General features: G+C 35.6%; 1 protein-coding gene and 1 long non-coding RNA gene across 3 annotated transcripts in view; one reads left to right on the top strand and one right to left on the bottom strand.

Moving 5' to 3' along the window:
- csmd3a (CUB and Sushi multiple domains 3a) overlaps positions 1-25,132 on the top strand; it is a 331,891-nt gene that overhangs the window by 49,134 nt on the left and 257,625 nt on the right. For both annotated transcript variants that reach the window (XM_079894353.1, XM_079894352.1), the window contains exons 4-5: positions 5,239-5,433; positions 21,547-21,754. In XM_079894353.1, the coding sequence (XP_079750479.1) occupies positions 5,239-5,433; positions 21,547-21,754 (403 nt within the window). The remainder of the gene's footprint in view (positions 1-5,238; positions 5,434-21,546; positions 21,755-25,132) is intronic.
- The window catches only part of LOC307172237, a 185,452-nt gene that overhangs the window by 119,899 nt on the left and 40,421 nt on the right, over positions 1-25,132 (bottom strand). The gene's annotated exons all lie outside the window — the stretch shown is intronic.

The raw sequence follows: 25,132 nt of genomic DNA, 5'->3' as shown, positions 1-25,132 counted from the left end.
TAGATAGATAGATAGATAGATGATGGATGGATGGATGATAGAACAAAAGATGGATGGATGATAGATAGATAGATAGATAGATAGATAGATAGATAGATAGATAGATAGATAGATAGATAGATAGATAGATAGATGGATGATGGATGGATAGAACAATAGATAGATAGATAGAACAATAGAACAATAGATAAATAGATAGATAGATAGATAGATAGATAGATAGATAGATGGATGGATGGATGGATGGATGGATGGATGGATGGATGGATGGATAGATAGATAGATAGATAGATAGATAGATAGATAGATAGATAGATAGATAGATAGATAGATAGATAGATAGATAGATAGATAGATAGATAGATAGACGGATGATAGATAGATGTAAACTTCTAAAAGTAATTTCCAGCTCCTAAAGTCTCGCTCCTCCAGGATCTGTCCATCAGTCAAACAGTCCATTTTATCACGTCTCCGTTTGTTTTATTTAGTTTTTTCCACCTGCTGAGGGACGAGGTTTGTAATTGCTTCTTTAGAAATAATCCTGTCTCGAAGGTAAAACCTCAACATGCTTTCTGTTCCAAGCCTGGTTCATTTCCACTCCGGGACATTTATTTGACTGCCATAATACAGAAAGCCACGGCGTCCAACCTGTCGTGATGAACAGAAAGTGCCTCCATTACCCTGAATCACAGGCGTAAAGCTCAGCGGGACGATATGAGGAGATGATCTGACAGATGCGTCGTGTTCATATGCAGAAAACACAGACAGAGAGAGATCAACTTCAAGTGCCGTCGTTTAAGAAGAAAACACAATTGGGAAACGTGTTTGTTCAAAGCGTTGGTGCCAGAGTGCATGATCTGTTGTTAAAGCTATATTAAGAAGAGTAGGATCTGTCTCATTGAGTGACGTGGAGATAATGGTCTCGCTGGTGTGAAGTGAAGAGGGCTTTAAGAAGCTTTAAGACTTTAGAGCACAAACTGAGATGAAATGAATGGTTCGCTGACGGTCTACCAGTGAGCAAATGCACTACAACCATCATATCACTCTAACGCCGCCTGTAAATCATCTGATCAAGCGGTAATTTTGCACGTCTGCTGGTTTTAGAGGGTCACTTGTTTATTCTTGTATAATTCTAATGCAGAAGCACATTAGTGAAATGCATTAAAGTGCATCTAATGTACAGGGCCTTTTAAAAGACATTCATTGTGTTCTTCACATGCTGTGTCGAGCCATTATATGCATTTTCTGTCTGGATGACATTGATTTATGGTGTAACTTCCCATAATGCAATTTTCTGTTTCCAAACTTTCATTTCTGGTGCTGACAGAAATCTGAATACAGCAGGTTAGGGTTCATGTCATGTGATAATCGTTTTTTTGTATGGATGTATCAGCTACTATTTTACATTATACTATACTTTGTTCTATTATATTTTGTTAATAATAATAAATTTTCATCATCAAACACAGATTATATAGATCAAAAGTGACATTATAGACATTTGTGATGTTACAAAAGACTTGAATTTCAAATTATCAATGATAAAATGTATCAGTTTTCCATGGAAGCTTGTTTCCGCCACAGAATAATACATTTTAAAGGATAATTGCGACTTTTTATCTCACATTTGCGAGTTTACATCTCACAATTCTGACTTTATATCATGCAATTCAGACTTAAATCTCCCAATTGTGTTATAAAGTCAGAATTTCAAGATATAAACATGCAAATCTGAGATAAAAAGTCAGAATTATGAGATAAAAAGTCAGAATTATGAGATAAAAAGTCAGAATTATGAGATAAAAAGTCACAATTACCTTTCTTTATTTTATATTCTGTGGCAGAAACTATCATAGTTTCCACAAAATTATGAATGGCAGCACAACTGTTTTCAACACTGATAATAATCATAAATGTTTAGAGCAAATCAGAATATTAGTATGATTTCTGAAGGATCATGTGACTCGGGGCATCGTGGCCTAATGGTTAGATAGGTTCGATTCTGCAGTGGCCAATCAGGATTGGCGTGTCGTACCACATGTTTCAGAAACGGCTCACGATAGTGTCATCAGTCTCTAGAAACAACCATGGTTATTCTACTCTATTATAAACTTTCTAACAAACATTTAGCATTCTATGAACTGTTATTCATTTCAGAATGCAGAATTCCACTGTGCCGGATGTAGTATTTATAATCTCTAGTCATAACTGATTCATTTTGATCAGCTGATCGTCAGCAATATCAGTCTGAAACGGGAATGCCTCTTCCTGAAGGTGGCAGGTGCTCCGAGCGGATGTGTGCTGGTTTAAATCAAAGATAAGCGAGCTTAACATAGCATATATCCAGACATGTGTCCCGGGGGATTAGAAATGTGTCAAAGTAGGAATATTAGTCAGATGGCTGAGAGATAAATAAGGACAGTCGAATGCATATCTGCATAAATATCTTCATGGATTTTGTGGCCTTTTTGTGTCTTGCACAGATTCATTTTTTATTCATTTTCATGATTTTCTTTGATGAATACAGGCTTTGCAACTGTCTAATCGGCAGGTTGTAACCAGTAATGCGCTAAGAATAAAACTTTGCTTATCAACTAGAAGTACACAACTTCCTTACTTGAGTGAAAGTACAGACTGGTCAAATATTACTCTGTTACTAGTAAAAGTTGCAAAGACCAGTTTTTACTTAAGTAAAAGTATTGAAGTACTCGTTTTTAAAAGTATAAGTATCAAATGTCAATGCATTGTTTTATTATTGTTGCATTGTTGTATGTAATACTTACAGGACCTTATGAAGCAACCTAGTGAATAACAGGAGTGACTGCAATGAATGCAACATGTTTTTTGGCGAGTTTTTTTCCAGAATATCTTCTTTTGTGTTGACAAAAGAGAGCAAGTAAATGATGACAGAATTTTCATTTTTAGGTGAACTATGCTTTCAAACAACATTCCCATTGACGTAGCCTCCATATCCAGTAGAGTTGCTCGATTAATCGCTGATAGATCATGATCTCGATTCAAAAACCCATGCAATCTCATTCCTAAATGGCAACGATTCACCTGGAAATTAAACAACTGAATTGACAAAAAAAGCCATAATCATCTTTATTTTTTATTTATTTAACACTCCTACCACTCCAACAAAAGAAGTACACATCTACAGTATGTGTGTACATTCATGCACATTTGAATCAAGTGTCTGTAAAAATCCAACCTGGTTTAACCCTCGTGTTATGTTGGAATTCTGTGCACTCCCCTTATGGTCCGGGTCAAATTGACCCGCATTGGATTCAATACAATTCCTCAAAAATCACACTATGAAAAACAACAAAGATTCAGGTTCAAACTGTAAACTTTTAATATCAGCATTTGTCAAATATTCCAAAAAATATATATCTGAAGATATGATTTAATGAAAATGTTTTTTAACCATTTTTTAAAACTATTTAAAATTTGAATATACGTTATATTTATATATATTTGCATATACATTTTTTCACCTTTTTTTTTTTTTTTTTTTTTTTTTTTTTTTTTGCTTAGAACATCATAACTGAACAATTAATCAATTAATCTGAGCTCATTTTTCCTGCTGTCTATGTCGAAGTCTCAAGATATTTCAGATATCTTGAATATATAAATGAGAGCTTATTTTACTATTTGTGTCGGTCAAAGATTTTCATTTGTAATTTGCAATTAATTCTGAACACCATGATTTAGCTTTTTCAAGTGTGTTTGGTTTGGGTTAGAGCACTTTTAGATACACTTACACTTTAGAACTGGAGTTAATGCCCTGACATACATAAAATAAATGTTTTTATTTTGTGTCTGTACAGTTGCTTTTGAATAGCTGCCTATGATGGACATCACAGACGTAATAGTAATTTTGTTTGTATTTGTCAAAAAAAAAAACACCAGTATGTTGAAACTTTGCATGCATGTTCATGATGATAAATGAGAAAAAGTCACAAAATATCAAGAAAAAAAATGTTTAATATTATTTCAGGTAGCTTGAAAAAATAAATGATAGGTAATTTTTACCATCTGTGGCTGACAAAATATTTTTCTGCATTGAAATAAGTGTGGAAAACCTATTTTTTTAGCTTCATAATGTAGTAAAAAAATAAAATAACAAAATATAACCAAGAAATGTTATTATTTTGGGTCCGTACAGTTGCCTTAGAGCGTTAAAATATGTGGGTCAAATTGACCCGCGAACATCACGAAAGGAACATTTATTTTGTTTGTATATGTCAAAAAACACCAGCATGTTGAAACTTTGCATGCATGTTCATGATGATAAATGAGAAAAAGTCACAAAATATCAAGAAAAAAATAAAAGGTTTAATGTTATTTCAGGTAGCTTGAAAAAATAAATGATAGTTAATTTTAACCATCTGTGGCTGACAAAATATTTTTCTGCATTGAAATAAGTGTGGAAAACTAAATTTTTTAGCTTCATAAGGTAGTTAAAAAATAAAATAACAAAATATAACCAAGAAATGTTATTATTTTGGGCCTGTACAGTTGCCTTAGAGCGTTAAAATATGCGGGTCAAATTGACCCGCGAACATCACGAAAGGAACAGTAATTTTGTTTGTATATGTCAAAAAACACCAGCATGTTGAAACTTTGCATGCATGTTCATGATGATAAATGAGAAAAAGTCACAAAATATCAAGAAAAAAAACATAGGTTAACCAGTATTTCCAACAACTAGAAAATCTAAACGGGTCAAATTGACCCGCAACATAACACAAGGGTTAAAACCCAGAAACACAACCGTAGCTATCACCGGCCGACAGCAAATCTGCTTTAACAGACAGGCTGTCCGTCACCGGCTAAACAAATCTAAAATCTAGTGATCTAAAATCACGTTAAAGAGATGACAAATAAAAATCATGTTACTACTCTCTACTCAAGGACCTTGACAGAAGTGTAGTGGAGTAAAAAGTACGATATTTGTCTATATAACTTTATTAAAGAACCGCTATAAAGCCGAAACAATCTCTGTTACCTTAAATTATACGTCTATCTCTGTAAAGCTGCTTTGAAACAATCTACATTGTTAAAAGCGCTATATAAATGAAGATGACTTGACTTTCAAATGTAGTGAAACATTTCCAGAAACAATAATACTCAAGTAAAGGACAGATACTCAAACAGTGCACTTAAGTACTTCGGGACTGTCCACCTCTGACCACATCTGAGTTCTGCATCTTCCTCTCTGTCTCTCCTCAGAACTACAAAGCAGTTCTTGTGGGAATCCAGGAGTTCCTGCCAAAGGAATCCTGAATGGATCCAGCTTTAATGTGGGAGACCGGATCCGCTACCACTGTGTGTCCGGATACACACTCGACGGCCACGCTCAGCTCACCTGTGTCACCAGCACATCTAATGTAGCCGTGTGGGATTTTCCCATTCCCATCTGCAGAGGTAAGAGCGCTCCCACACTGCTCCTCATTCTCTGGACGCTTGATTCCCTGAGCTCCTCTGATTAGATGGAGCCGCTCTCTGCGTTTGGAGCGTCGCAGGGCTTTAATGCGTTTGCTCTCGCTTACAGCGTCTGAATGTCATTGCATTAGATGATTAAATATCAAAGGTTTCTGGAAACAAATGATGATCAAGCTCTTCTCGGAGCTAAGATGTAATGACATTTTAACTTTAAAGGGCTGAGCGATTAAAGCTAAATCAATATTTAAGTATATCTTGATTATTATGTATATGCTCTGAATTTTTATTTGTATTTTTTTTCAATCTGGACGCATCATTTAAAAATAAACACATTTTCCCAAGTCGATGCAAAATGCTGTAAATTATGTTTTGGTCTAAATGAATACAAGGAAGATTTTTTATTAAGTCATTTTGAATTAATCACTTTTATTTAAACATTTTTTTTGGGATGAATGTAATAACACCTTATAATACCAGATTAAATTAAAAAAAAACAATTAGTGATCAATTAGTGCTGTCAAATCGATGAATCGCATCTAACAGAAAAGTTTTTTTTATATATATATGGAGAGAGAGAGAGAGAGATACATATGTGTGTGTGTGTGTGTGTTATATATAAATACACATATACATATATATGCACACACACACACACACACACACACACTATATAAACACAAACTTGAAAACTGTTAGATGCAAATAATCGATTTGACAGCCCTATTAATATAATATAATATAATTAATATAATGTATTTTAACTTTTAATGTGCACAAAAAAAATAAAAAAAAAATCACTCAATCAGAGTTTTGAAACAATTAATTGAAACGCAACTTAAACTGATTCACAAAAATGAATCAAACTTCCCAGGTTTTAAATCAGAGCCATCTCTTTATTAACCAAAATCATCACAAATATATGGTGAGTTTTGGATATTTAGTGTTTCCTGTGATTTATGTGAAGTCATCCGTCATCAGTTTCACACAGAGGAACCAGAGCTCTTCACATTCACTGTGAACATGTTCAGTTTGACGGATTTGAACTGCATTTCTTTGTCATTTAAACCTCAAATGCTTCTTTTGAAGAGTTTTGCTTGTGCTGTCTCTCTTTTAAATGCCACTTGCTGTGATATTTTACTATCCAATGCAATGACTTTCAGACATTAAGTAAGTATGCTTTAAATGTGCAAACACTTTACGGGGCCACAGACTCTTTTATAAAGCTGTGTTGTTTTGCTGCTTCGCTGTAAGCCCAGAATACTCTGGCTTTGATATATGCAGCTTTTATATTATTCTGTTATGTTGAATTTTAAATGAACGTTGTTTTTTAACTTGTATTGTTCTTAAAATTCTCTCTGCTTCTCATTTGTCTGTCTGGGACTGCGTTAGATATGCTGATTTGTGAAGCGTTCTGCTGTAGATTCCTGCAGTTCTTCTGCATTAGTCTTCTTTCGCACGGCACAATCAAACGCAAGTCGGCCCAGTGGGAAAAGCCTTCGCAATACAGTTAATAATGTAGGTGTTGCTTTAATTATCGCCGTGAGAATCTTTGATGTGCACTCAGGTATTGTGGGTAGCGTTTTACATTTTAGATTTGCATGAAGAAGAATATGCTGTATCCCTTGGATATGTGAAAAATGAGTGTATCGTTTGCGCTTGATGAAAGATGAACATGGCTCAAAACTTACTTTTTGTGTAGAAAAGGCCTCATTAAGAAGCATTTAAACCAGCAAACATGTTTGATGTATTATAGCCTCTCATCTTCTTATTAGTTTTGCTTCAGTGGCTTCTAGCGGGATGAATGAAGACAGAGACAGGTTTTGTGACTCATCATTTTGGTTATGAAATTCTGTTTAATTGGCTTGAAGTCAAACTGGTTCAACTCTTTGAATCGAGGAAACTCAGAAGTTGCTAACAGATATCTATCTATCCATCTATCCATCCATCTATCCATCCATCTATCTATCTATCCATCTATAATCTGTCTGTCTATCTATCTATCTATCCATCCATCTATCCATCCATTCATCCATCCATCCATCCATCCATCCATCCATCCATCCATCCATCCATCCATCCATCTATCTATCTATCTATCTATCTATCTATCTATCTATCTATCTATCTATCTATCTATCTATCTATCTATCTATAATCTGTCTGTCTATCTATCTATCTATCCATCCATCCATCCATCCATCCATCCATCCATCCATCCATCCATCCATCCATCCATCCATCCATCCATCTATCTATCTATCTATCTATCTATCTATCTATCTATCTATCTATCTATCTATCTATCTATCATTTGTATGTCTATCTATCTTTCTGTCTATCTATCTATCTATCTATCTATCTATCTATCTATCTATCTATCTATCTATCTATCTATCTATCTATCTATCTATCTATCTATCTGTCTATCTGTCTGTGTCTGTATCTATCTATCTATCTATCTATCTATCTATCTATCTATCTATCTATCTATCTATCTATCTATCTATCTATCTATCATTTGTATGTCTATCTATCTATCTGTCTGTCTATCTATCTATCTATCCATCCATCTATCCATCCATCCATTCATCCATCCATCCATCCATCCATCCATCCATCCATCCATCCATCTATCTATCTATCTATCTATCTATCTATCTATCTATCTATCTATCTATCTATCTATCTATCTATCTATCTATCTATCTATCTATCTATCTATCTGTCTGTCTGTCTGTCTATCTGTCTATCTGTCTGTGTCTGTATCTATCTATCTATCTATCTATCTATCTATCTATCTATCTATCTATCTATCTATCTATCATTTGTATGTCTATCTATCTATCTATCTGTCTGTCTGTCTATCTGTCTGTGTCTGTATCTATCCATCTATCTATCTATCTATCTATCTATCTATCTATCTATCTATCTATCTATCTATCTATCTATCTATCTATCTATCTATCTATCTATCTATCTATCTATCTATCATTTGTATGTCTATCTATCTATCTATCTATCTATCTATCTATCATTTGTATGTCTATCTATCTATCTATCTATCTGTCTATCTATCTATCTATCTATCTATCTATCTATCTATCTATCTATCTATCTATCTATCTATCTATCATTTGTATGTCTATCTATCTATCTATCTATCTATCTATCTATCTATCTATCTATCTATCTATCTATCTATCTATCTATCTATCTATCAATCCATCTGTCGATCTGTCTATCTATCTATCAATCCATCTGTCGATCTGTCTATCTATGTCTCCATCAATATATCCATCCATCCATCCATCCATCCATCCATCTATCCATCCATCCATCCATCCATTATAGCAGAAGCAAAACAACCTGGTTAATGTGGGCTATTGTATTTTCCAAGCTGTATTTTTTAGTCTCAGTCCCGTTATGGGAATATTTGAATATAATATCTGTGCTGTTTTGCTGATTTTAGTTAGTTTAGCTGGTCCATTTGGCAAAGCTAGTGTTCTGTTGGCCATAAAGTCTCCCTATCCTGAGTTTCCCCAAAACCTGTTTTAATGTGCTGTTTTCAGCCGGGATAGTTGCACAGTCACACCGCTTCATCCCACAGTCGAAACAAATGTCTTTTAATTAATGTTATATCAAATATAACACATAAAAATTGGTTGGACGTTTTTGTGATTCCGGATGATTCACCAGAGAGAACAACTAGTGCCAGTTCTGTCTTTCCGTCTGGTTCAGTGAAACGAAAGACTCGTGGCCTTGTGATACAGCCAAATCACTCAAACCAGGGACGAATCTGTTTTATACGTCTTCTGACCCAAGGCTTTTTAGCACATGCTTTTTCATCTTCAGGCGAGGGAAATTGATCCCCTTTGATGAGGATATCTGAGCCTGGAGGCTTGCCCCTTCTGGATGCCGTTAAAGCCAACTATATTGCTCTTAAATGCAAAGCACAGGCAGAAATGGCGCTTGAATGAGAGTCGGCTCTTATGCTGTGGACGACTGCTTTGTGTTTATGCCAGCTGAGAGACCTGTGAGAAACACAGCTAAAACGTTCCAAGAATATCAGACCTGTTGGCCGTGTTCATTTCAGAAAACAAATGTCCAGTTTTTAAAAACATTAAAGAGGATCTGTTATACCCTTTTGCAAAGTCTTGATTTTGTTTTTGGTCTCTACTAGAACAGGTTTGCATGCATTAATGTTGATTATTTTCCCCATATTCTCCATTGTTGCGGCTCCTCTCTTCCCAGTCTGTTCTTGAAGAGTGCGCATGTGTGAACAAGCTCTAGTGTGTAAGAATGAATCTGGAAATAAAGCAAAGTAACTGAGAAAAATGAGAAATAGTCCTCAGATGCATGTCTGTAATTTATATCAAAACATCTAGCATTAATAAGATCTCAAACAGATTCATTAACAGTAGTTATTACTCCACCACGTGTGTGACATAATTAACCAACGTGGTTGAACAACCAATTAGTGACAATATGGTTTCGGGAAACAGTCGTGACTATAGTTGATTTCTTCAACGATGATCGTACTATAGTAGTGAACCAGCGAGTTACGTCATTTAGTTCCTGTCTCTATGAAGCCCCTCCTTCTTAAAGCATACTGTGCTCTGATTGGTCCGCTAGATCAGTGTGTTGTGATTGGTCGAGCGCTTCGAGTGTGTTTGGGAAATGTCCCGCCCCTTACCATAACCGCCAGTTTAACACACTACTAACTATCTCAACCAGGCCCCGCCCCTTTATTCTGCATATTAATTATTTAAATGAGGAATATTGTGACGTGGAAGAAACTCAAGACTACAATGGAGGCGTTTCAGGAGTTCAGAAACACTGACACTGATATAGAGAGACTTTGCAGAGCTTTTTAATGCTCAAACATCAGCATTACACACTAAAGAAAGATGAACATGGGAAAAAAAGTAGGTCCATGTTCCATTCTATCGTCTTGCATTGGAATGTTTTCTGAATTATGTATAAATAACGTTTTTGTGCTAATGTTTAATGAACGTTGTTGAAGACCAGATAACTTTAATCCAATGTTCTTGTTACTGGAATAACTTTGAGATCTTGTAAGAATGTTCAGAGACCTTCAATAGAATTTCAATAGAAATATAGTTAAAACAAACATTATTCAGACACCAGATATCATTTTTGATATTGTTTCACTAGTGTGATCAGGACACTATAGTTCAGTTATGTAAGTGAGGAGGGCAAAATAAAGCAAACTGTGACATATTATACCCAAATATTATTCATACCAGTAAAATTTATTAATATTTGGGACCAAAAATGATTCGGACACTTTGAGCTGATCATGTTTTGCTGAAGTGTTTTTTCTTTAATTGCTAATGCTCTTTTTACACACAGACTGAACACAATGAAGCATTGCTTGGTGATTGGTTGAGCTAAACTGGTATTATCTAATTGTGTAGTTAAATTTAACAGCTGACAGATATTCAACATAATTCATGTGTTAGGGTTAATTCATGTGCTAACCCTAACCCTAACCCTAACCCTAACCCTAACCCCTAACCCTAACAGAAGGACGGACAAAACCAGTCAAATATCAACTTAGTTCTGCTCATATTTTATTACCATTTTCTAAACTATAGCGAACAAACTGTGATAATGTGATAAATGTTGAAGGTGTCTGAATACATGTTGGTTTGAATGTATATAAAACCAATTCTGTAGTGGAATAAGCATGAGGATGAACGTTGTTGAAGATAAGGTAACTTTAAACCAATGTTCTTGGCACTGGAATAACTTTTAGAGACTTTATAAAATGTTAAGAGAACTTCATGAGAATTTCAATAGAAATGTCTATAAAAAAACAATTCTGAAGTAGAATAGCCATGGGAAAACATTTCTGCAACGCTTCTCCATCTTCCTCTCAGTTTTCGGTCTCTCTGAGAGAGGATTGGGACCTCAGAACGGGCAGATGGTCTTTTGATCCCTTTTCCTCAGAGAAACTGCCCATTCTCTTGATGTCGGAGCTCATCCAAGAGTCTCCAGAAACACTTGAGTGGCAGAAATCTCCCAATCCAGATGGAACGAGCCAGATTGAGGACACACACTCTCAAAAGCGTTCGAGTTCTTGCTGTGCGAGCAGTTTCAGTGGTTTGACTGGTTGTCGGACACATGTTTCCGGTAACTCTGTCCACATCAACGCTCTGAGGAGAATTTCTGAATGTCTTGGTCTTTCTGACAGCTTAAAGCCCTGCCGAACATGTCGAGATGTTTTCCTCGCTGTGACAGTTTAGTGCATGGCGAAGCGAGCTTATCTTATCTCTGCTCGCCTCCTTGCTCGTTTAGCAGCCAGCTCCAAAACCGAGTACATCAAACCCATTTTCACAGAGTAGCTGTTTGTCTCAGAGCAATATCCCAGCCATGAATGCTGAAATTCAGCATAAAAATGTAATGTATAGTGTAAAACACATTATCATTTCAAAGGCTTCTGAATTCAGGACCCATGTCTGCCAGTAGCAGCAAAGCTCATGCAGCAGCTCAGAAGCAAAACTCATATAACGTCAAGTGTGTGTGTGTGTGTGTGTGTGTGTGTGTGTGTGTGTATGCACACACACATATATGTATATTAGTGCTGTCAAATAGACTAATCACGATTAATCGCATCTAACATAAAAGTTTGTGTGTGTGTGTGTGTGTGTGTGTGTGTGTGTGTATACACTGCCATTCAAAAGTTTGGGATTGGTAAGATTAAAAAAAAAAAAACACTTTTATATATGTATATATAGTATACACATATGCGGTTGACCGCGATTTAACAGCACTAATTTATATATATTAGTATATATATATATTATATTATATATATTATAGTATATTATTTATGTATATGTTATATTTATATGTATATATGTGTGCATACATATATGTGTGTGTGAAATGAATGGATGAGAGCGCTATTTGCACTGGAAAAAGCATTGATTGTTTTTTAGACATTATAGGGTTTCAATCAAAGTGCTTTAGTTTATTAAATAGGCGAGATCACAAAGAGCCAATGATTGAAACTTACTGTAAAAATATCACAGTACTGGGAGAGACACAATGGGCCCTATCTCGCACCCAGCGCAATTGTCTTTGTACAGCGACGCATGTATCATTCCTATTTTGCTCCCGAGCACAGCGGACTTTTCCCTCCACAGACGCACGTCGGTAAATTAGGGAATGAACTTGCGCTCCCGGGGGCGGTTCAGAGAGAAGAGGAGACGTGTTCCGGCGCAAACGTTCCCTGGTGCTATTTTGCAGTTTCAGAAAACAATTCCGCCACTGACCAGGAGAAACCTCGTCTAAAGTCAGTGGCGCGTTGCGCATGTTATTCAGAGGCTATTTTAAGGGCGCATGCTTGGCCATAATCAATGTAGCGTGTGCACAACACACACACACTTTGCTTCTCTCATTTACACACACGCAGCAGTTCTCATTTTTATAAAACCATACATAATTACAAGGAAAAATATTCCACACGAGGGAAATCATTGCGGTGACCATGAAGATAAAGATGAAGGCATAAATCTAGCTTACACATTTACCCAAATTATCATACGCCTGTTTAACCGAAGCTAATCTGGGTGTGTTTCTCCATCCCCAATGTCACTTCTCTGTGTTTTACGGCCCTGACGAGAACGTCGGTCTCCTCGGCTGTGAACCGCTCCTGGCAAATCCGCCGTTATAATAGCAATCCGCCATGGAACAAGCGCGCCTGCTCTTAAAGGGAATGTGAGATGAGGCTCTGATTGGTTTATTTCACGTTACGCCCAAACCACACCTATGAGTAATGAAGCGACTTCAGACCAACACATTTTAGATTTGCGTCGGGCGCAAGTGTCATTTATCCCGCCGGTATAATAGCAACAGCGCCCGAGATCCGCTCACAAAGATACTTGGGTTTCACGCTTGATACTTGCGTTTCAGATCATTAAAATAGGGCCCATTGAGTCTAAGTATATGTCGCAACTAGGGCTGGGTATTGACACAAATTTCACAATTCAATTTCGATTTCGATTCGATTCAAAATTGATTATTTTGGATATCTGGTACAATACATGGCAAATTTTCTCTAGGAAAACAAATCTCTTAACTAATGCTGTAAACTATGGGAGTCAGTGTTAGCCTATAGGCTTCATTAGACTACTATAATATTGAAGGTAAAAATGAACTGATTTGTATACAAACACTTAAAATACACTTTTATTTATTTGTATAATAATAAAGTTATATGAAATATAAACATTTAAATGGTGGCTGTCATAAAAACCTGCCAGATTTATTCAAACAAGAGTTAAAAATTGAAGAACATTAAAAATTATAATGAATATAGTGCATATATTTAGCAAAATGCTCCTAGAGTTAATTTTTCTAGCTGACTAATGAGTTTATGGTCACTGGATGTGTTTTTTCTGAGGTAAATGTGACGTTACATGACATTGTTTACAAGCTGTTTTACTGACGTCTTTCCACGGTTGAAACACTGATTGAGCGACTCCATGTCACATGATACGGACTGTGATAAGTTGTACTCCACCTTTTAACACACTTTCAGACGCTCATTCATGTTTATTTCGCGCGGTAACTGGTGTTATTAATGTGGAAGAGAAGATCATGTGCTTCTCTAGAGCTGAGCCAGAGCGATCTCACGCCACAGCGACAAAACGGTATTTATGTTTCTGAATTTCGTAAGAAAATGAACGTAATTTGAAATCTGAGACTTTGTTTCATATCAATAGTGACAAAGCACAAAGATCACTGCGATTTATTGGATGGGATGCGTGCTACAATGTTACATTCATTCATCAGCTGAAAACAGGATGACTAATCGATTCTTGGGATTTAAGAATCAATATCGGTTCGTAAAAATGAGAATCGATTAAAATTGAGAAATCTATATTTTTTACCCAGCCCTAGTCACAACACATTTGGTGTTACATTTATAATCCTATCTCTTAAATAATGCCATTTATAAATATTGTCCAAATTAGAAACATTTTTAGCTTTGTCAGTTATTTTCAGTAAGTAGTTTCACTGTTCAACTTGAGTAGCTTTTTTCCCCCATTGTTTGCCATTGATAAGTGACGTAAGCGCTTCCTTTTCTGTTCCTTTTCTTAGTTTAGAAAAAATGGAGGAATGGAAATGCAATAAGTTTCATTAATACAGACATTGCTAAAGGCCATAATTTGGATCTATTGTGCAATGCCACTGTTGTTTCTCTATTTCGTACTTTAACAGAAAACTTTGTTGTGCTAATGCAAGAAAATCAAGATCATTTGATATATCGGCGAAGCCACAGAGAATGATGGGAAACACAACTCACTGCACAAGCCCGCCGCTTCATTAACTGACTAAATGAACAGTATTTTCTGGCATGTTTTGAACAGTAGACACTATGTGAGCAAAATAAATTGTATTGTCAACATTCACAATTAAAACTCAATTGAGCAATGCCAGTTTATTTTTTTCTCAAGCTCTATTTTTTTCCCATGCTCTATTTCCACCAAAGTTATTTTGCTTCCTCCAGTTACAAGGTTTCTTTCTTGGGGAAGATAAAGCACCCTGTGGCAAAGAATCTCATATATTGCGATTATTGATTTCTTTATGTGCTCTATAAGTGTGTCACATGTGTGTGTGATTCAGCTGGCGAATGAACACCTGTGATGCATCAGAACACATAGTTATCGCATGTAAACCTGTGTGCTGAACTCTGCATCTACTAATAATAATAGTGATTACCTGACACTGGAGGAGGAGGTGTGTGCAATGGGAGTTGGGAAGAAAATGACACGCTTTATTTAAATTCATCCAACTGAGTGGCAGCATTGGTTTCCAGTGTGAAAAACACACAAAACACATTTAAAATGGGAAAGAGCTTTGAGATCGACTGTATAACTAGATTTGACAAGAAATCTGAGGTATATATTTACAGACCAACGAAGCAAATGGATCTGCAATTCACAGAAACAACTGGATCCAGGCAGAGAAAGCTGGATTTACAGTTATTATTGTGTGTCAATATGCTGAATTATGGGATAAAATCACACCCTATATATTGTATTGTTATATATTGTATTGGCAACTCATTCATTTAATATTTGCCATCGTATATTCTGCATAATTGGGCGTTTTTAAATAAACACTGACAAAAAAACTATACAAGTTTTAAGGCTGGATGATATGATGATATATATAACATTGATATAAGTGATCACCCAGATTTAGACCTATATTGTATTTATATAAAGCATTCACGGGCAAAATTGAATCCCCAGCGTCAAAATCAGACTTGATTCCTGCTGCATGTCGATATCCATGATCACTGGATCTTTGGTAAGTTGTAAGGAACACTATATCGAGTCTATATCGAGATAATTGTTGGTTTTACTCGTGTTTTCGCAGTTTCTCCCATTAAATCCAGTCACTCTCAGCTCTTCTGCCACTCGGTCCGGATGAGTGACATTAATGCAAACCCTCTATAGGGACATGCTTTTGTTGAAAGTGTACATGAAGCTGTTTTTACAACCTACATTTTCATATAATGCAATATGTATATAATGCAATATATGTAATGTTCTGCATTACATCTTGCACAAGACCATCGATATATTTTAAGGAAGTAAATGGGTTTTATTTCATATGCATGTTGATTTGAAGCTGTTTCTCTTTAAATATTCATTTAGCCTAGAAATGCTACAGGTCTGAAATGCTAATATGCATACTTTGAGTTTTGGTGTTGTTAATGCATATTCATAATCTGAGGCAGTTGATGTGTTCATACAGTGGCCCCAAAAGACTATTTGGACAATGTCATGCTTAAATGTGTGAATGTATGCAAACAAATTATGCTGATTTCTTTTTTTTATATACACAGTGCCTTTTAATGAAAAGTAAAAGCACACAGTTGTAAAATGATGCGAAAATACATTTTGCAGGCACTATAAAGTCAGACAAGGCTAATATAAATGATAATGTAACCATATTCAACAGGGTTTGAGTTTATTCTCTAACACTCATAGAGGAGTGTTGAACTTCCAGTCTGATGAAAGAACAAAAAAACGACAGTTCATCCTTCAGAATGAAAGATAATGAGAATCCAAATGAATCTTGATAAGCAACATTAATCCCTCATAGTGTGAAGTTTGTTCTTCTGGGCTCTGCTTTAATGAGTGAGGATAAGGGATGTACCGATCTATTATCCAGTAGCTTTCATGTTCCCATCATCAGCCTACATTAGATTCAGCAAACGCCTTGAATTCACTGAGACTTCTGCTCTTCTCTGGAGTCTATGGGCCGGCCGTAGATCACTCGCTCTCTGTCTAACTGCAAAGAAAAGAAAAGAAAAAGGACTTTCTTGATCTGGCAAGCTCTAATCTGATTGGTTGAGTCCAAAAGCTAGGTTGCTTAAAGTTGCAGATTTAACGTATGCACAAAATTGGAATATTGCATTTAACATTTGTGAATAAAGCAGCGTTTCAAGAGAATAAACTCGTCACTTCCTGGGAAATTGGTGCAAAATATTGTTATTGCGTATATAAGTTTATATAAGATTCTGCATTCAGGCTGTTTTCCCTCCATCATAAACGAGTGTGTCTCAGACGAAACACAGTAAACGCTGTCATTCGGATGCTGGTGTTCGGGAACACACTCGTGTGTGTGAGACGCTTCTGGAGGGAATTAAACCCAGTCACACACTTCGACTCCGGCGTTTCAGAAACACCAAACCAACATTAGAGACGCTGCGACGCCATTGGTCCGCTGGTTACTCCAGTTATCCAATCACAGCTGACACTGAGGGAACGTCACATGAGGTTATTGAGGGATTTATTCAGTAAATGTGTTTCCATCGTAGTTTATCGGTTGAAAAATGTCCTCCTCGATTGAGCGCATTCGTTTTTATGTGCATTTTTAGAATTTATGCGCATCTTGGTGTTTCCATCCAGTGATTTTTTTTAAATGTGATATCCCAAAATGCACATTAAAATAGGTGGATGGAAACTAAAATTGCTAAAGTTGTGTTGTGTTGTTTTAATGCTAAAATAATGACTTTTTCCATGTTAGAAGCATCAAAAATAGATTATTCACCTAGTATTTTGGGCAGTTAATACCAAATAAACTAGCTTTCCATGAACAGGGCTGAAATTATTACATTGTTTTTTTTTTTATGATGTCTGTGAAAAGTACTTTTAGAAAGAAACATTTTTAATTAGTACATTTTCTGCATTTGCTGCATTCCTTTCTTTTCATTGTCTATGAAAAGCTCTGATTTGAAGTTTTAAATACTTTTGGATCATAAATCTACACCTAAAGCATATTCCGATATTTTCTGTGTATCAGTCTGTGGAAATTGCTGTCCCATAATTTATCATGAAGACATAATTGACGGCCAGTCAATGAATGGCTCCATGGTAGAAATGTAAATAATTGATCATATAGCATGTTCATCATTAATAATTAAAGTGCCCCTGTTATGCTAATGCAAACGTTTTGGAGTCTCTTACAACGGGTTTACATGCATCCAAGTCAAAAAAACACTTTAATTTCAAAGAGTCTCTCTAAACTCCTCCTTTCCGAGATTGATTCTTTCTTTTAGGAGACAATAACTTTATTTGTCATGCACTTTGATCTTTGCAGATCTTTTAACATTCCCAAACAGCACTATTACACACTACATGACATGTAATATGCAAAAAAGCACTTTAAGGCGAGACACGGCAGGCAAAAACATCGTTTTTTTTTTTTCACTGGTCAACTCAGATTTTGGGATATTTGTCTTCTTTCAGACTTGTGGTGAAAAAAAGTCCGAAATACACATTTAGGTCTTTATTTTACTACACTGTGTCTGTTTGCGTCTGTAGATTTCTCATAAATTCAACAAAAGTTGGCGTTGTAAATCCTCGCTCCGCGATCGCTGTCTGCTCCCTGTCATCACACACACCGCTGGAAAGCTCTCTCGCTCCTGTACAATGCTGTCAGATCCAAATATGGTCATTTCCTTTATATCAGCAACCAATCGTGAAAGTAAAAGGGCTGAATGCGCAATCTCATTGGCTGATATAAATCTTTAAAGCCCGTTTTCTCAAAATGACTTTTTTTCTCTCATTCTCCAAGTCTGAAATCTCCACTTCAGTAGCACCGATACACACCAAACCTTCCAGTCTTGTACCTAGTTATATTATGAAGACATTTACAGAGGGATTTGTAAATATATTATTCCTAGCCTGATTTATATAACATTTTATTCCAAAAAACATGGAGAAAATCATTTTTTAAGGCTATTGACAGTATATTCTGATTTACAGGATAACAAAAGTAGATATCCATAAATCCCTCTGTAATTTTTTTCCCATCTAATATGTGAACACAATGAAAAAATAATTTAACCTGGCTTTATCCAATACTCAGATTTCGTTTTTTTTTAATATATGCAAATTAGCACATACTTAATTAGACAATGCTTAATTTGCATATTTAAAAATTAAATTACAGAAAACTTGTAATACATTTAGTAATACATCTTAATGTAGGCAATCAACTGGGAAAGTTTCATGGTGATATCTGCTAGTTAAATGTTTTTACCCTATTCACCTGTAGTGTCTCGCCTTAAATGGCCTTTTTTTATTCACTCTGGTCTGTTCTTGAGGTTTAATCCGCTTCACATCATTTTTCCCTAAATGGCATGTGGAAAACAAATAGTTTAGTCACTTTATATGTTGGTCAGACGGTTTCTTCCTGTCAAACTGGACGGTTCTTAGCCAAAAATAAGTTGTCGTGAAAACTGGGCTTTTTGCTGTCTAGACACATTTTTTGTTTACATGCAACTCTCCTCTGCATTGCAAATATGTTAAATTACCTGCATCTTAAGCTGTGCAGATCTGGATCCTCGCGTGGCTGAAACTCATCGCTTATTTTCTCCTCGCATGAGCTGTCGAGAGAGTCCTGTGATAAAGCATGAGTTCGCCTAAAATAGCTTTTAGGGCAGAAATGCCGACATGTAAGGCAATTTGCAGCTTAGGGAACATGGACTGCCAGGATGCATTAATAGGTATGAAGCCTTTTTAGAAATGTTAGTAATGGATGTTCCTCTGCTTTGAAGCATCTGAATGTGCAAATGCACCTGGATTCATAATGTGCATTTAAAATTATATTTAAATACACGTCATTTACAAATAAGGAATCATATCTCTCGCTGTCAGATGTAGATATTGTCCTGTGGAAATAACTTGAGCTTTAATGTTCAGACTCTGTAAAGGAATAGTTCAGCCTGTAGTGCACACATTTTCAGTGTGATTGAGAGCTTTGAAGAACATTTGCATCCAAACCGGTTTGACTTTGTCCACTGCAGAACACAAAATAAATTTGGACCCCATTGACTTTCATTGGATGGGCATTTTTCAGAACATCTTATTTTGCGTTCCACAGAAGAAAGTAAGTCGTACAAGTTTGGAGCAACTTCAATGACTAATACATGACTAAAGAATAAGTCTGTTTTTCACATTAGGCTATTATATCTACAGAAGGCTTGAAGTATTGTGCTTGTGTGAAGCTTGACAGCGCACTATGAGTGATTGTTTCATGTAAAAGAGCTTCAGAGTTTCTATTTTTGTGTTGCATGGGAAAAACTAAGCAATATGGGGTTGGATTGACATGAGAGTGACTAAATGCAATGATCCATTTACCCTGAAAATCAAATGCATTTTATACATTTTTTTGCATACCACTTGTGTGTGCAATATGTTGCATTATAGCTGATGTCCTGTTGATATGTGTATTAAATATAAAACACCCTTCATTAAGTGCAAGTGTTTTGTTAAATGTTTTGATGCTTTCCTCTCATCCTGCATGAAGCTAATTAGATTAATTATCAGACACTGTCTCTGTTTTCAAGCTAGTCTCGGGCTGCATAATTAAGTGTTGATTTTAGTTTTGTTTTTGAAAAATAAATGCTTGCAAAACCCATATAATACTCATTAAAACAATCATTCGGTTCCTCAGAACATAACCAGCAATTAGTGCGATCAACCTGGTGTATAATAATGGCTCTTGTCGTTGTGCATTGGCTTGTAGGGAGACAACAATATAATAGTGTTGCCAAAGTACACAAAAAGACACCACATTTATTTTGGAGGAGCTTTATCTCGCTGTGTGACGCTCATCTTCTGCAATAATCATATTGTCAATGATTCCTGATCTTTGACTCGCTCTAACAGACGGACGATCCCTTCATGCCTTCAGTCAAAGCTCTTTACATAATGCAATATTGTTTCTCTGAGCATCTTCAGCATGTTCTATTACACATTTGTTAAAATTTGACTTTCTCCGTGTGTAAGTGCTGTAATCGGTGCTTCTACCAACACAGAAAACGTGAAAAGTGAACCCCAGTAACTGTGTTCTGGTGAGCCTTTCTCTGCAAGCATGTTATAAAATAAGCCGATCAGATTTCGCTCTCCTTCTGACGTATGAAGGGGATCTTATTATAATATTCCCGGCCCTTAATCTGCACGTTTACACACACCAGCCGACATTTGGTTCCACACGCGCCAACAGAGACCAGTTCTAACGCACTGATGAAGATCCAGCAGAGCCTGAAGCTGTTCTGTGGTTGAGCTCAGACTGAACACTATTGACCAGAACATGTCACCGCTGTCTTATAAACACCTCAGGAACTGTGGACACTTGTGGAGAAGTTAAACATGATGATGAGATGATCAGTGTAACTCCACAACAACTACAGAAATGTCTCCACTAACATTCAGAAGCTCTTCCTGAGTCTCTCCGTAAGGCTGCACTCGCTACTGGTTATACTGGGATTCTGGATGAGGGAGATTGGCCTGTTCTGTTATTGCCGGAGTTTCTGAAGCTCGTGTGAAGACTCCGCCCTCTTCTGAACGGAGGCGGAGCTAAAGCTCATTTGCATTTAAAGGAACACACACATAAACGGCGTGTTTTTGCTCACACCCAAAAAGAGGCAAATTTGACAAGCTATAATAAAATGATCTGGTATTTTGAGCTATATTACATCTTGTGAAAAGGGGCAGTTTGTTTGATTGTGTGTGTGTTTGTGTGTTTGTTTGTCCACAGCGGAGGACACGTGTGGCGGGACTTTCCGCGGCTCCAGCGGGAGCATCTCCAGTCCAGATTTCCAGAAGGATTATCAGAGCAGTGGCGAATGTACGTGGACGATCCTCGCGGATCCGGGAGACACAATCTCACTGGTCTTCACTGAGTTCCAGATGGACAGCAAACTCGACTCTTTAGAAGTGGAGGGATCCGATCCTCCAACAATATGGTGAGAATGAGACTGGACTGTTTCTGGATCTGCTGGTCTCTGTGATCGGCTGCTTTACTGTAATGAGTGTTAAACTGTATAATCATCGCAGGACAGGAGTTTCCTTCACATCTGTGCTAGTTTCATCCGTCTTGAGTCACTTCACTGCATTATTTGAAAAAAAAACATTCTTTCATTCATTCATTCATTCATTCATTCGTTCATTCATTCATTCATTCATTCATTCGATGTTTGATAGGGAAAAAAATGCACAATATACCCTATCAATAAAATGTATTATTTATTCACTTGTTTTTTTCTTAAAAAAGAAAAAAAGAAAAAAAATTATATATATATATATATATATATACAAATATCATATATACCCAATATATAAATAAAATAGGGTATTTATCTACTTATTTTTATTTTATGTTGATATAAAAATACACTGTATATTGATATTTATTTAATTATTTATTTCATATGAATACCCTAAATATCCAATATATAAATAAAATAGGGTAATTTTATTTATTTATTTAAAATATAAATACCCAATATATAAATAGAATAGGGTTGATTTATTTATTAATCTTTTGATTTTATATGTTGATATAAAAATGCACTATATACCCTATGTATAAAAATACAGTATTTTTTCATTTGTGTATTCATTACTTATTTCATATAAAATATAAATACCCTATATACCCAATATATAAATAAAATAGGCTATTTGTTATTTATTTATTTAAAATATAAATACCCTGTATACCCAATATATAAATAAAATAGGGTGTTTATTTATTTATTTGTCGTTTGATTTTATGTTGATATAAAAACACACTATATATTGTATAAAAAATACAGTATTTTTTATTTATGTATTCATAATTCATTTAATATAAAATATAAATATCCTATATACCCAAACAAAATACGGTATTTATTTATTTAATGTTTGTTTTTATGTGTACACTATAGACAGTATATCAATAAAATTGGGTATATTATTTGTTTATTTATTTATTGATGCAGATAATTCATGAAGCAAAACACAAACCATGTTTATGAGTGTGGTTTCTTTGACCTTGCACTGTTTCTGAGGATGATGCATTGATGATGATTGATCATGTCACAATCTGTTCATGTTGGAACTGGCGTAATATGACTTGCTTCTGCTATTTAGCAGGTGAATTTGCATTAAAACAGCTAGACTGATTGCATGCATTGTCAATAAAAGTTGTGGGAAGGTTTTTCGTTTCCTTTCTGTTTTGTTATCCTTACTCTACATGATTACATGCTTAGTTGCATTGTATTATTTGCATTTCATTGATTTTTTTCCCTGCTGTCTGCAACCACACACCAAATCAATGTTTCATGTACAATGTATTTATTTGATAAATAGATGCATAATTAGTCCCTTTGTGTGTTTTTCCCCTTCCCACGCAATCATCTCTTGTCCATTTTGCAGAAAGCATCGTTCAGAATTAATGTTAACATTGACAAGATTCAACATCTTAATTTCAAAGTGTGGAAATTATTTTCTGTGTGACAATTGAAGGGAAGGGAATGTGCGATTTATGTGTTAGATTGTCCAAAGAAGCTACTCAGAAGGTGCCAAAACTTCTATCAAACCTCTGAAATTACTTTTGTGAGCTTGTGAGAGTGATATGAAATAAGAATTGATGCCTTGGACTTGATTCGATGCAGCTTGCATGACTCTGCAAATCCAAAGATTTCAGTCTTGGCGGAGGAGAGCAGCGGCGAACCGAGCGAATCCTCGTGTTAAACTCACAGTCAAACACTGTTGAATGTCAGAGCGCAGGGAACATGATAGTGCGAGCAGTTTTTTTGCTTGTTGTTTTGCTTTATTGACATGATGATGCAACACAGGCTCATCGGGAAAACGTTCTGGTGCAACATTTTTGCAAAACGCAAAATACGTACACTACCGTTCAAGAGTTTGGGGTCAGTAAGATTTTTAATGTTTTTAAAAGAAGTCTCTTCTGCTCACCAAGGCTGCATTTATTTGATAAAAACAGTAATATTGTGAAATATTATTATAATGTAAATCATCTGTTTTCTATGTGAATATATAGTAAAGTGTAATTTATTCCTGTGATCAAAGCTGAATGTTCAGCATCATTACTCCAGTCTTCAGTGTCACATGATCCTTCAGAAATCACTCTAATATGAGGATTTGATGCTCAAGAAACACTTATGATTAATTATGTTGAAAACAGTTATTTACATTTTTTATTTCATGATGCTATGATGAATAGAAAGTTCAAAAGAACAGCATTTATCTGAAATCTAAAGCTTTTGTAACATTAAACACTACCGTTCAATAGTTTGGGGTCAGTGAGAATTTTATTTTTATTTTTGGGGGAAAGAAATAAAATAAATTCATACTTTTATTCATCAAGGATGAGTTCAACTGATCAAAAGTGACAGTAAAGACATTTATAATGTTAGAAAATATTCTATTTTAAATAAATGCTGTTCTTTTGAACTTTCTTTTCATCAAAGAATTTTGAAAAAAAAAAATTGTACACAACTGTTTTCAACACTGATAATAATCATAAATGTTTCTTGAGCATCAGATCATCATATTAGAGTGATTTCTGAAGGATCATGTGACACTGAAGACTGGAGTAATGATGCTGAAAATTCAGCTTTGATCACAGGAATAAATTACACTTTACTGTATATTCACATAGAAAACAGTCATTTTAAATTGTCATTATATTTCACAATATTACTGTTTTTTTTATTGTTTTTTATAAAATAAATGCAGCCTTGGTGAGCAGAAGAGACTTCTTTTAAAAACATTAAAAAATCTTACTGACCCCAAACTTTTGAACGGTAGTGTATATATTAGGGCTGGGACGATACGCCCATCTCCCGATTCGATACTATCACGATACTTGGGTGCCGAGACGATATGTATTGCGATTTTTTTTTAAGAATTGTGATTCTAATCAAGGCAAGTTTATTTATATAGCACATGTCAGACACTATGGCAATTCAAAGTGCTTTACATAGAGAGGAATAAATATTTACATAGAGAGTGAATGAATCCCCATTCACACTGATCCTAAAAACGCTGTATTCTGCTGTCGGCCAGTAGATGGCGATGAAACACTATAGACTGAACACGTAATACACATGTGCATGACGTAATCGTCTTCCGAGATTCGTGTTTTTGTTGTTTACACGAACACCGTCTTCAAACCTGTTTTCAAAACTGTGTTTTCAGGCGCCCAAAACGGCATTTTCGTGTAAATGAACGGCCAAAACGCATAAAACGTTTTACGTTTTTGATTGAAAACGGTGTGATGTAAACAGCCCCTTAAATTCAGAACTGCATTGATTCGCACAAACTCCTACGTA

Source organism: Squalius cephalus (assembly GCF_949319135.1).
Source record: "Squalius cephalus genome assembly, chromosome: 15".
Classification (NCBI taxonomy): domain Eukaryota; kingdom Metazoa; phylum Chordata; class Actinopteri; order Cypriniformes; family Leuciscidae; genus Squalius; species Squalius cephalus.
Note: the sequence above shows the minus strand (reverse complement) of the source record. Positions and strands in the feature narration are given on the sequence as shown.